The 13,257-nt window shown below is 44.4% G+C and overlaps 1 protein-coding gene across 2 annotated transcripts in view; it reads right to left on the bottom strand.

Annotated features, from left to right (window-relative positions):
* ITPR1 (inositol 1,4,5-trisphosphate receptor, type 1) overlaps window positions 1-13,257 on the bottom strand; it is a 323,113-nt gene that overhangs the window by 141,840 nt on the left and 168,016 nt on the right. For both annotated transcript variants that reach the window (XM_015418813.1, XM_015418814.1), the window contains 4 exons: window positions 7,067-7,195; window positions 3,811-3,931; window positions 1,388-1,572; window positions 142-290 (listed from right to left, as the gene is read on the bottom strand). In XM_015418813.1, the coding sequence (XP_015274299.1) occupies window positions 142-290; window positions 1,388-1,572; window positions 3,811-3,931; window positions 7,067-7,195 (584 nt within the window). The remainder of the gene's footprint in view (window positions 1-141; window positions 291-1,387; window positions 1,573-3,810; window positions 3,932-7,066; window positions 7,196-13,257) is intronic.

Here is a 13,257-nt window from a genome sequence, read left to right as displayed (position 1 = left end):
TTGCTAAAGATAAATACCCTGAACACAATACAGCATACTGTGTACTAAAACAATGGTCAAAGGGGAAAAAATGAATCAAGCATCATCAGAAGAGTCAAAACAAATCAAGCATCAACAGCTGAACATGCTCCTGGTACTCACTTGCAAATGAAGCCTCCACTTTCACACTTCCTTCTTGCATCTGTGTTCTCTGGGAAGAGCAGCTCTGGTCGATGAAGTACATCCACCAGTACAGATAATTCAGCCTGGACAAGGGGACGCAAACGGTCTTCCAAAGCTGACACTATATCCTGAATTGCGAACACAGATATTATTAGGGTTTTTTAAAAAAATAACATTTGGAAAAAATACTGTCTAGAATAAAGCTTTCATTACCGTACTCTAAAAAAGTGAATTTAAGAGTTAAAAACTACTTTCCTAACTAAAAGCACAATTTGGCAATTGGTATGTTACCTCTTGTCTTATTGCAGACTTTCAGGAATCAGCCCACAGCAACATTTCATAATTTGTCATCTCTTATTATCAGAAGCAGTTATAAAGGGGTTTATAAAACAAAGCAGACTTAGTGACTAATACTGCAAGACGTTTTATAGGTACTGCATCATTTTGTAGGTATCAACGCCAAAATGGACACCAAGGCCTGTTCTATTAATTTAGACCCGAGGGGGGGGGCAGGAGCAGACAGTTCCAACACCATAGTACTGTGGATCTAATCACAGCTGCAGATATCCCCATCATTTTGATGTGCTGCATCTTGTATGCTGTAGGATAGGAGTGTCACTTTACAAACATCTCCCCTCACTGCTTTGGTGGGAAGGTAACAGCGTTCCGTGCGCCTTGGCATTTAGTCATGCCGGCCACATGACCTCGGAAACGTCTTTGGAGAGCGCTGGCTCTTTGGCTTGGAAACGGAGATGAGCACCACCCCCTAGAGTCAAATTCAACTAGCTCTTGAGCAAGGGAAACCTTTACTTTTAATGTTCAGCAACCCTGAACTGGATAGCCCAAGCTAGCCTGATCTCATTAGCTCTCTGAAGCTAAGCAAGGTAGTTCCCTGGTTAGGACTTAGATGAGAGACCACCAAGGAACACCAGGGTCATGACACTGATGGTCATGACACTGAGGCAGCCAATAGCAAACCGCCTCTGTTCACCTCTTGCCTTGAAAACCATACAGGGTCGCCATGAGTCAGCGGTGACATGACAGCACTTTCCACCACCAACTACTATGCAGTTAAAGTGAGACCTGAATTGGGGGGGAGGTTTCTTGTGCAAAATTAGATAATGGTCATTACAAAACTGAAGAATGCCCTTCTGAACAGACTTTACCCACTTATCCTTGTTTGTATCAACACATCAGAAGAACAGGAACTGTGTTGTACACTCACCTGCAATCTTTCAATAATGTTACGGTAATCCCTGGAAGCGGCCATCACGGAATCTCTCCGTGCGGCATTCCTTGCTGTCATCCTCCAGTTCATGGCTGTTTTTTGGACTATGTTATGAGATTTCAAGAACAGGTTGTTGACTTGACTGTCCAAGTCGACAGGGATAGCAATTGCTCTGCTCTTTGCTGAAAGAAGTAAAGAACAGTGTTTCCTTTACCCAACAGCATGTCTTGCGATATTTTCAGAATGTTTTCTTCCAAGGTGCTGTTCTTATTGAGTAGATACAAATCTAGGTCCTCAGGCCTTTGTTTTTCACCACTGCAAAAAGTACTACTGAGAGCATCATCGTCTCTACTTTTCATGTTCCCAGAATCACCACATTCATACGTACAGCTATTTGAGAAACGATGATGCACTTCCATTTCCTACTCAGATGCCCAGGTCATTTGTGTTAGGATTCAAGCCCACGGGTGGCTGTGACCTGCTTGATTCAGCCAGTGTACCACAGGAGGGATCTGCAGAGAAACCTACCATACCAGCAAAGAGGTCAGCTGGCATCAATAAGTCAGAACAAGTCAGGCAGTGCTCTCTGGCTCCTTTATCTACTTGCTTAGTAGTATGAACAAATCAGAGCAATATTATGCAGAATTACACAATTATTACTTCATTAACTTCACTGGATTTACGAAGAGTAAACTCATGTTGAACACACATGAAGCTGCTTTATAGTAAATTAGACCACCGGTCCATCAAGGTCAATATTCTCTCGTCAGACTGGCAGTGACTCTCCAGGTCTTTCACTTCACCTCCTACCTGGACCTTTTAACTGGAGATGCTGGGGATTAAACCTGAGACCTTCTGCATGCAAGCAGAGGTTCTTCCACTGCTTAGGAATGTGTTGCTACCCACTCAGCACTTGTGAGTTATGCATCACCTTTCACTTTTTCTCTCTTCTGTTCACCGTAAGAGAAGTCAGATCAGACAATTTTATATATCTTTTAAATTGGTAACAAGAATGGGAAGATAAAACTTGAATTCCACAAAGGACCATTGCTTCCAAATATCTGAACTGTATAGCTCGGAAGACCAACATTAGGGTACTAAAAGCAAATACATCATGTGGTACACCCCCCCTTTTTTGTACATATAGTATTAAAGTGTGATTAAGGATGTATTTAAAAACACCCCAAAAAAAGGTTGCAAATTACCACAGCAGCCCCAACCTTTTCTAGCTACTAAAATCCCTTCTGCTTGCTTATCTTCTTTAATTTCCAAAATTCTTAAAACGTTCTATAACTTGTATTTAGTAGCCATCTCTTACAGCATTCCCAACTACACATCCTCATGGATAGAACTCAACAGCTCAATATATATAGAAAAGCACAAGTTCCCCTTCTGGGTTTCCTTCGATGTGTATTTCAGACTCCTGATTTCCAGTGGAGAACATGATCAGTCCACATAGCCACAGTGCACAAAGGAACTTAATTTATACTGGAAATGGATGTGGTTTTTGATGGAGGGAAAGTTATGTGGCTATCTTATTTCAGATCAAGGTACGTATTCATAATCCCATGGAAATACAAACTCTGAATGAGAGCATTAAGCAATTGGTTGCCTTTACAATCACTTCTACATCCACATGACACTTACAAAAAAAGATATTTTAACACAAACACCCATGAGTGATTCAAATTGGCATAGAGATTGCAACACTATGTTCAGCATGTCATAAAGTGAAGACATCCATAGAAAGGTCTTCACACATGCTACTACTAGCAATAAATGCAAAGACACAAAAACACCTAATAGATAAGGCTTGCCCATCTTTAAAATGACACTGGGGGAAAATCAGAATGGTAAACAGAGCATACCTATTTATTTATTAAATTTACACTCGGCCTTTTTTCAGTTACAGAATGTGTGACAGAGGCTTCCCAGCCAGGTACCGAACTGACCCAGAACTTGCTTAGCTTCATCAAGATTGTTCCATGATTTTCTATGTCTTGCAACTCTTTCAACTCTTACTTAAAGTTTACATTTTTGCTTTACCTCACAAATGAATGGGGCATCAGTTATGCCAATGGTTGCCAGACCTCTTGCCAACTGTTGCTATTGGCCATTACTGCTCAGAATCGTGGCAGGAGAACATTTTTTTTAATGGTTGCACTGGGAAGCAATGTAGTTGTTGTCATCACATGCCCTCCCATGTCCCCACCCCCAACCCTCTCACTTATCCTGGCAACCTTAGTTAAATAACATTTCAAACCATTTTGGTGATAGACAGTTCAGACCCATTTCCCCCTATGTGCCTTGGGCAGGCATGTTACATCAAGGAATTAACTGAAACTAGAAATTGCAGAGATTTGTAACAGGCAGAAAGAGCTTGCAGATATGACTAAAATCCATACACTTGGTTTTCTTACCTACATCTGAAAGTACTCTGATGCAGCTTTCCACAGATGCTTTCTGGCTGGGCATTAACCAGTTGCAGTGGTATACTCTGAACACCCCTTGCAAGAGTTGCACAAATACAGGTTGACGAGTCTAAAAAGCCCACAAATGTAGGTCCAAAGAGTGAGTAAAATGATCAGAAAGTTTCATCCTATAGTAAAACCTCTGTCACTGTACTGGTTGTTTCAAATATATTAATTCATTTGCTGAAGAGCCTGAAGTCATTTTTTCATAGCAATATTGTCTTAAGCTCCAGGATATGTTTATGCCATAAAACATCCCCCCCCCAAAAAAAATGGAAATGAAACCACACAATTGGCTTTATCTTGAATGTCCTTAAGAACAAGTTTCTAAACTGGGGGCGAGAACCATGACATTTGTCTGTAAACAGGTTTTTAGGAACAACTTATAGGTTGAAAGATAAAACACCAGCCAGCAGATGGCTTTTTAATGTGTACTAAAATGTAAAGAGAGGAGGAAGACAGAAAGTCATAGGCAAGTTACCACTTATCACACAATTAAAAAAACATTTTTAAGTGTTCTTAATTTACACAGACTCAAGGAAGATTTGAAACTACTTATATGTATTAAACACCTCTAGATTTTTACATCTGCAGCATCCAACACAGACCAACATAAAAGGAAAGTTTAATTTAACCCTATATTTTCCTATAATGCTTTCCACTATGGATAGGGTAAATACCATGAAAATACAAGAGATCTGGTGTGCTAAATCTCTTATACTTCAAATATTCCAGAACCAGAAAATATTGCTTGCTATATATTAAATAGTTTTCCAGGTTGTGACACCTATCAATAGTGAAAGATATTAACATATTTTATCCTCTACACCATGTGTCACAACTGACTAACGAAAGCTGGGGACACCAACACAAAATCCATAATGGGTCTAAGGAGCTACTTGGAAATACCTCTTCTTGACTGGTAAAGACTGATCGCTGATACATGAAGTAAAGGGGTAGGAAAAAAAAGAAAAAGTTGCTTTGAAATATGATTGTTATCTTTCTTGACACTGAGCAGAGAATATGAAAGCTTTCATTTTCTACCACAACTCAGGTAATCCTGTTTCCAAGATGTATTTATGAAGATAATCCCAGATTTCTTTTGGGAGTATTCATGGATATAGTCCTGAAACAGATATAGAGGTGACAATCCCCACTAACTGCTTTCCACAAGAAAGATCTCAATTTTTGGACTTGAAGAGACAATTAAGGAGCTGTAGGACCTAACTATATTGATCAAGGTTTCAGAAATGGCTCTTCGACATCCACAAACTGCACAAAAGGAGCTTAAAAATTCCAACAAAACTAGGCCAATCCCTTTTTCATTCTGCAGTCCTCCTCTACAGAGGCCACTGTTCCATCTGTAACAGGTAGTGGTTTGGGGGAAGCCCCAACAGCCAGAAGGTTAGCTGACATTAGAAAAGCTTGTAAACTCCACTGCAATAGAAAGTCTTCCCAGAATAGAAAAAGAGATGGTCATTCAACCTCTCCTGACATAGAGAGATTAAGTAGTTAAGATCTATTTCATGGATAATGTTTCCCCAAGTTGAGAAAGAATATATACTATCAGGTGTGAAATACACACATCTCATATTCCAGTTAAGCCTCCTAGACTGGAGTGCAAAGCAAGCACGTCTAAGCAAAATAGACTTAAAGATGTGTGGCAAATAAAGCACGTGAACATTTGTATGAAAAGGAATGAAATCTAGGGCTGCAGCGAAGAAGGTGGCGCTCTCTCACCTTTAACTGAAAAGGGAAGAAAAAACAAGCTGCTTGGTTTTTAAGACATAGGAGTGGGAAATGAGCAGACACCAACAGAGCAAGTACGTTAGCGGCTGTACAGTGCAAGCACTTTAGCTTTGGACGGTTCAGTATCATCAAGTACATCAGCAGACTATATAGGGTAGCTGAACATCAGCACAAAACCACCCTGCATGTTCACTCTATGAAAACACAGCCTTATTGCCAGCTTTCAGCCTTGCACAGAATGTCAATATGTAAACAAAATCTCAACACCCATCCATCTATAAGTATTTGTTTAGACTGAATTAAAGGTAAAGGTAAAGGTTCCCTTGCTCGAAAGCCAGTCGAATCCGACTCTAGGGTTGCGGTGCTCATCTCCGTTTCAAAGCCGAAGAGCCAGCGCTGTCCGAAGACGTTTCCGTGGTCATGTGGCCAGCATGACTAAACACCAAGGCGCACGGAACGCTGTTACCTTCCCACCGAAGTGGTCCCTATTTATCTACTTGCAATTTCTTGCTTTCGAACTGCTAGGTTGGCAGGAGCTGGAACTAGAGACAGGAGCTCACCCCGTCTTGCGGCACCTGGGTCTTGAACTGCTGAACTACTGACCTTCCACAGCCTGCAGTTCAGCGTCTTAACCACTTGAGCCACCGCAGCTCAGACTGAATTAGCCATCGTTTAATGTAGAGAATTCAAGTTTTGAGGACAGGAGGGGAGAGCAGAAGAAAATGGTCCCATCCTGCAGGGCATTATGAGAAAAACTATTTAGAGCACTAATGAGAAAGAGGCTTGGAAAATTTCCTCTACTATTACAGTGCCACTGAATCCAGCCATTAACTGTTACTGTGATAGGGACTGAGGTTTGCCTCTCAAGGCTCTCTGCAAGGGGAAAAGGAGAAAATAATTCATGTGCATAATTATACAAGGGGGGGGGAAGATGGATTGGATTTTTTATTTCTCTCCTGAGGTGAATTCCTTAGAGCTCATCTACGCAGTGGTAAGATGTCCAACAAATGCAGATTTTCTCTCTCTCAAGCACACATTGCACACTCCACTGTTGTTTAGCTCACACAGGCTCTTTTTTCTCTACAGTGTGGACTGGGGAAGTCACAGGATATAAACATGGGATCTGCATGAGCAGGGGAGGAATGCATCACATGGTTCTTCCTCTTGCTTTAGCGTTAATGTGCCAAAGAGGAAAGGCAGAAAAATTCTACACAGGCACACCGGCTCTTGTTCCCTATGAATAGCTCCATCAGATTCACAGGACGCTCTACATTGCATCACAGAATGGCTGTTCTATTTTATCCCCACTACGAACCAGTGAGAGAAGCTGCCACTGAGAAGCACTATTCAAACCCAGTTTCACCATGCTCTGATATACTTCTGGTTCACAGGCGGAGCAAATTTTCAAGTAGGACGTATTTGTGGAAGAACATTTCCTGCTGCCCCAGGTTCTTACCTGCAGAGTGGTGCTCTGATCTGAGAATGGAGAACTGAAGAAAGTCGTAACTATGCTCATCACTATTTCTGTCACATACTTCTCTAATATGAAGTCTGCATGCTTCCTGTCACTAGTGTTGTTGCAAGCCTGAAAAACAATTCATCAGTTTTAAAAAATTACACAAGAATCATAATTCCCTGACAAATGCAAATTATTCAAACTATATTATCAATATACCTAATTCTCAACATTGCTCCATCTGTGGATAGTTAAATCCAGAGATGGTGCCATTGACAAACAAGTCAGATCTTTCTATAACTCTGGAAAAGCTCCAGGTTTCCAGAAGAATCTAAGCTAAAAGAATAACAGCAGCAAAATTCCTTGGGGAGTGAAGCCCCCAATGATAAATGGAATATCTGTATCTTTATGAAACTGATGTCCTCAGTGGCCATTGCTGGGGGCTGCCAAGGAAGGGGGAAAAAGAAATAGTGGGGGAGGGGAAATGAGATGCCCCCCCAAGCCCTTGCAAGTCCCCCCACTTAGAAGGGAGCTGCAAGCAAGGAGGCGGAGTGCACGTCTCCTGGCCTGTTACCGGCTGCTTGCTGATGACAGCCTGGAGAAGTTGCAGCAGTACTCCCAATATATCTAATTCTCAACATGACCGCGTTTGTGGATATTTAAACCCAGAGGCTGGAGCCACACACAGACAACACAGATCCATCTATGAACATGAAAACGCCGCAGGTTTGCAGAAAAATCTAAAGAAAACCAACAACCCAAAAAAACCATTAGGAGTCAAAATGCTCTGAAATTACAGAAGCAGTGCTTGTACCTTTAAGAAATGAATGTCCTCAGTAGCCACTGCTAGGCAACACAGGGTTGCACTTACTGTAATTGTTGTTCATTGAGGTCTTCTGTGCAGGCACACATGGGGACTGCATGATTGCAGTCACAGAGAAGAGCTTCCAAGCTTCTTTAAGAATGTTTGAGACATTAATAGAGCTCCCACTCCCCTCTGTCTACAGAGATCCCTTTTCCCGCCCAAAGGGTCATGTGACAAAGGTGGGGAGAGCACTCCTCCCTCAGTTCCCTTTGTCTTTGCACTGGCTGAGCAGCCCACAGCGGGGAGAGAGGGATGTGTGCCTGCACAGAAGACCACTCAGTGAACAACGGTTACAGGTAAGCGCAACCATGTTTTCACCGTCATTGCTTCTGTGCAGTCCCACATGGGAGAGTAGCAAACTCACCTACCAACTAAAAAATGCCCTGCAACACTGCCTTCCGCACTGCAGCTTTGTTTCTGGAGTCCACGTCCATCAAGTAGTGTCTGACAAACATCAAAGGGGTGGACCATATCATTGCTTTACAAATGTCTTCCTGTGCAAGTCTGGACTGGAGAGCTGCTGAAGAAGCTTGGGCCCTCACGGAGTGTGCACTCAGAGCAATGGGGCAGGGCACCTGGGCTCCAGTATAAGCTGTTCTAATAGTGGTGTCTACTGTTGTGGGCTCAGCCTGAGCTCAGCATGAAGTCCTCAGGGGAAGAATACTCCTCGGGAGAAGAGGGGCCACGCATGGCTGGCTCCGCGTCAGCAGAATCCAGCAAACAGGCTGATAAGCTGCAGGCTGACTGAGACTCACCACCAACAGCTGATCCAGAGGCACCACCCAGCTCTGATGCAGCAGGTGATGCTCAAGTGATTAAGACCAGTCCACCAGGCTCATTGGTGGACTGGTCTTAATCGAGAGCCTGAGACAGAAGCTGAGAAGGGAGCTTGGGGTTGCCAAGTACCTACCTACGAACCGGCGGGGGACACATGCTTCCCCGCTGGAAGATTCTTGCTTATAACACAGGCGCTGCACGATTCCGTCGCCCGGCTATGTGCCTATGTCACGTCTGGGCGACAGAATAGTGCAGTGCCTATGTTTTTCCCATGGGAATGGTCCCGTGAAGAACTATGTATCCCCTGCCGAATTAAGGTAAGTACTTGGGAGTCCTGAGGGAGCTGCAAGCAAGGAGGCAGCATGCTCGTCTCCTGGCCTGCTACCAGCTGCCTGCTGATGACAGCCTGGAGTAGTTACAGCAGTACTCCCAAGCAGCTGGCTGCTAACAAGGACCTGTTAGGAAGTGCCTATAGAACCCCAGGGCTGGGAGCCTGCATGTTGTGGAGGCAGTAAGTCATCCTGTTGGACTCTGTAACCAGAATTTCTTTCTTCGTGTGACCTTGGACTGGCTTGGGACTTTGGCTTTGTGACTCTCCAGCTTGTGGATGACCCTTGGACCCCCTGACTACATTTTTTGCTTCACCCTTTCTGGAAATGACCCTCTGGCTTGTGGACTTCTGGGACTGAACTCTGGACTTTGTGTGAGCACCCAAATGTGTCTGCTTTGCCTGCCTGTGCCTGCTACACAACCCTACCCATCTAGACAATGACTCTGCTGATGCAGCCTTACTCTTACTGGGCCTTTAAAACAGGCAAATAAATTTCTCTCTCTCCTAAACTCCTGTGTTCTTTTCAAATAAAAGAATGCCCTTCTTACATCTAATGTGCACAATGTTTGTTCTGATGGTGATGTTGGTGAAGGAAAGAACGCTGAAAGGCTGATGTCCCGGTTTAGGTGAAAATGTGACACGACCTGAGGAAGGAACTCTACACTGGGTCTGAGCACTACCCAATTTTTCTGAGCTTAGTGAGGAAGTAGGGGCACCCTAGAGTTTTGGCCTCTGGTTCTTTCCCCTATGCTTGCCCTGCCTCCTGGTCTGAGATTGTTGGCTATAAGTAGGCCTATAAATCTGCTAATGGGGCAAGGGACTCTGGTGTCTATGATGTGAGAAACAGTAGGGCCTTGACTACTGATACCTCTGCTTAAGTCCTGGGAAATACCTTTGCTTATACGCTAAGGTTGGGTTGTGTGTTATATCCAGAGACTTAGCAAACAAGTTGTTCTTCCTAATTTGGTCCAAGACCATATCAGTTTGGTCACTAAACAGACCTCTTCCTTCAAACGGGACGGCCTCTATCTTTGCTCTTGTATCTTGTCGGAGGGCTGACAAGGGCAGCCATGAATGCCTCTGTAGTTCTGCTGTTGCAGTTGGCTACATGTCTGGCCGCCGCATTAAGTTGCTGCTTACCTAATTTTTGGCCTTCTGACATTAAAACCTTCACTATGGCTTGCTTATCTCGGGTAACTTGTCTACAAATTGTGTCATCTTTTCCCACAGTAACATTTGGTAGAGCTCCACGACTGCTGTGAAGTTTCTTTCTTCCCCCAAAGTCCAGTCTCCTGCCTTCTTTATAAAGTGGGGAGGCTGCCTGCTCTTCCCTAAGCTACTTAGGGATGGTTGAAGATGATGTATTATGGTAGATCAGCTTTTGAAGTTTTTAAGAGTTGTGGATTCTACTACGATTGGTATAAAGCTGTGGTTTGAAAAAGAAGAAGAGATTGGATTTATACCCCGCCCTTCACAACCCAAAGGTGTCTCAGAGCAGCTTACAAACTCCTTTCCCTTCCCCTCCCCACAACAGACACCCTGTGAGGTAGGTGGGGCTGAGAGAGCTCTGACAGAAACTGCTCTCTTTCAAGAACAGCTCTTATCAGAACTACGGCTTGCCCAAGGTCATCCAGCCAGGTGCAAGTGGAGGAGTGGGGAATCAAACCCAGTTCTCCCAGTTTAGAGTCCGCGCACTTAACCACTACACCAAACTGAGCTGCAGATTTCTGAGCACTGCCCATAAAATAACCCTGAGTGGGACTTCATAAATGTTGTTTGGTTTAGATGTCCAGGGATGGCATCAATTTTGATGCCTAAGACTGGGACAGCTCAGAAGTGTGGTACTTCTTCTGCTGAAATTAACACGTGTGTTGGTGACTCAGTTGGTACTACTATATGGTGGTCTTCTTCTAATAGTTGTAGGGCCCCTGGTGTGAGGTCCTGGTTTTGACTCCTACATAATACAAACCATGGCTATGGCTTGGATCCCCTGGAGCATCAAAAGAACTACAGGACCAGAATCAGGACTATACAAGATCTTCATTATTGGGTCCTGCTGGTTGTGGCTCTGTGGCGTGGTATTCTAACCCCAGTGCCTTGGCCATTTGTACCAGCTGTTTGGAGTACAACTTTAGGTCTTCCATGGGGGAAGGTGCTGATGGGTCAACCATGGTCTCATCTGGGGAGGGCATAGATATGCTTTCAGATCCTACCTCTGAAGCTTGGTACAGTCGGTCCTTCATTGATCAGATTCCTGATGTGAGGATCCTGCCATAGACTGATACTGTGCCTGGTGTTCACCCTTCAACCTGGTAGACGATTTTGAGATTGCCAGAGATATGGACCTTGTGAAGGTCCACATGGCCCCCATTGATATGGCATCATGAAGGGGAAAGGAAGTCAGGGATTCTACTGGGGTGGCCATTGACACGGAGGCAGTTGAGTGGTCTATCCTTTATTCTGGGACATAGAGGGAGCTGATGGAGGCACCTCAAAGACCTCATCCTCCAATGACCTTGGGGACTGGATAGCATGCCTGGATGGTGAAGGAGTCTTCAGGTCTGAAGAGTATTGATTCCAGATGGTGAATCATGGCATCAAGGGGTTCTCAGAGGCTTGTGTGTGCAGGGATTGTATGATTCACAAATCCAAAGTAATAAATAAATAAATAATCTGAAAATAGTTGGTGTCGAGCCCCGGCTCTGAGGTGAGTTGACTTGTCAGCATCAAAGCAGCAATTCTTGTTGTGTCTGAGAATGCTCGACCATGAGACTGTCGGTTCCAAGGTGAGATAGATTGACACCATGATGATTGCAACTGTTGCAGGCTTTGGTGGCAGCTTGCTGATCAGGATACAGATGGCTGGCTTTGAGCTTCCGATACCAACAGTGTCGGTGTCAATGTCACTGATGAAGCACTCATCCTTTTGTCCATCTGGGCCCAACGGGGTTTAGGGCTCCCTGGCTTTCTCCCAAAGTGCAGCCTTCAGTCTTGTTGCCAATGCCCTCTTGGGCTTTAGGGGCGAGCCAGTGACAGGCCGAGCAAGAAGCAGTATTGTGGCCCTCTCCCAAACACAGAATCTATGATTGTCATTTTGGGCCATTTTGGCCCCACAATCTTCAAAATTTTTTGAAAAGGGCCATCCTACCAGCTCATGTCGAAAAAATCATCAAAATACTTGTTGGAAACCTCGCTCAAACCAACTTGTGGGCCACTATGAAGCAGCGCAAGGAAGCGAATCCTTTCTTCATGGCAGCAAGAAGAGAACTGAGAGAGGCTCTCCCTGTCTCTGTCACGTGACCCTTTAGATGGGAAAAGGGATCTTTGCAGAGCGAGGGGAAGGGGAGCACTCTTAATGTCTAGAAGGGTCATTAAGGGAATGCCAAGTGCAGCCCCACATACGGTGTATTGTACCACAGTGGCAAGATCTTTTTTGCCCAAGACAGACTGCTACTGGCTTACCAGTGGAAGCCGGGGGGAAACACTCCTGCCACTTTCACTACCCGCATATCCTGCTTTGTTTGATTTTGTTTCTTTGTCAGACAATCAACCCTACAGCTCAAAGGACTGCATTAGAAACGGCAAGGAACACACTGCGATTGGGGGTGTGCAATTTTTTTTACCACTATTTTTCAGTTTGGGTCTATTGGGCCTGAAAAAAAACTGGGATTTCAGAAAAATCTCAGATCCCAATACTGGTACTGTATTCAGATCTGTTTTTTTTGGGGGGGATGGAATCCCAACTTTTGGGGAGTCTAACAGACCCGACAAGGTAAAAAAAGGTAAAAAAAATTAAACAGTAAAAGAAAAGGTAGCAACAAAGCCACAAAAAGCAGCCTGCAGACCGAGCAGATTGCTGTTTTTCGGGCTATGTGTTCCCTTTAAACAGGGGGCATTTAAGGGGACCACAGAAGACAACCCACCAAACAGCCCACCAGGGGGAGCAGTCTTTCCATGGGCTCAGCTGATCTTCAGGCTGGCATCTCCTGCAGCCTTGTTTAGACAAGGCTGCATGAGAAGCCAGCCCAAAGCTGACCCAGAGGGGAGTGCTCTGCTGCCCACTGGCTCAGCTGATCTTAGGGCTAGCTTCCCCTGCAGCCTCGTTTAAATGAGGCTGAACAAGAGCCCAGCCCAAAGCTTACTCCTGGAGGGGAGTGCTCTGCTTCCCACCAGCTCAACTGATCCTCGAGCTGGCTTCTGCAGTTCCTTTAAACTTTA

The sequence above is a fragment of the Gekko japonicus genome, unplaced genomic scaffold (genome assembly GCF_001447785.1).
Source record: "Gekko japonicus isolate JY-2015 unplaced genomic scaffold, Gekko_japonicus_V1.1 scaffold1315, whole genome shotgun sequence".
Taxonomy (NCBI): domain Eukaryota; kingdom Metazoa; phylum Chordata; class Lepidosauria; order Squamata; family Gekkonidae; genus Gekko; species Gekko japonicus.
The sequence above is the reverse complement of the archived record's forward strand: the minus strand, read 5'-3'. Positions and strand labels throughout refer to the sequence as shown.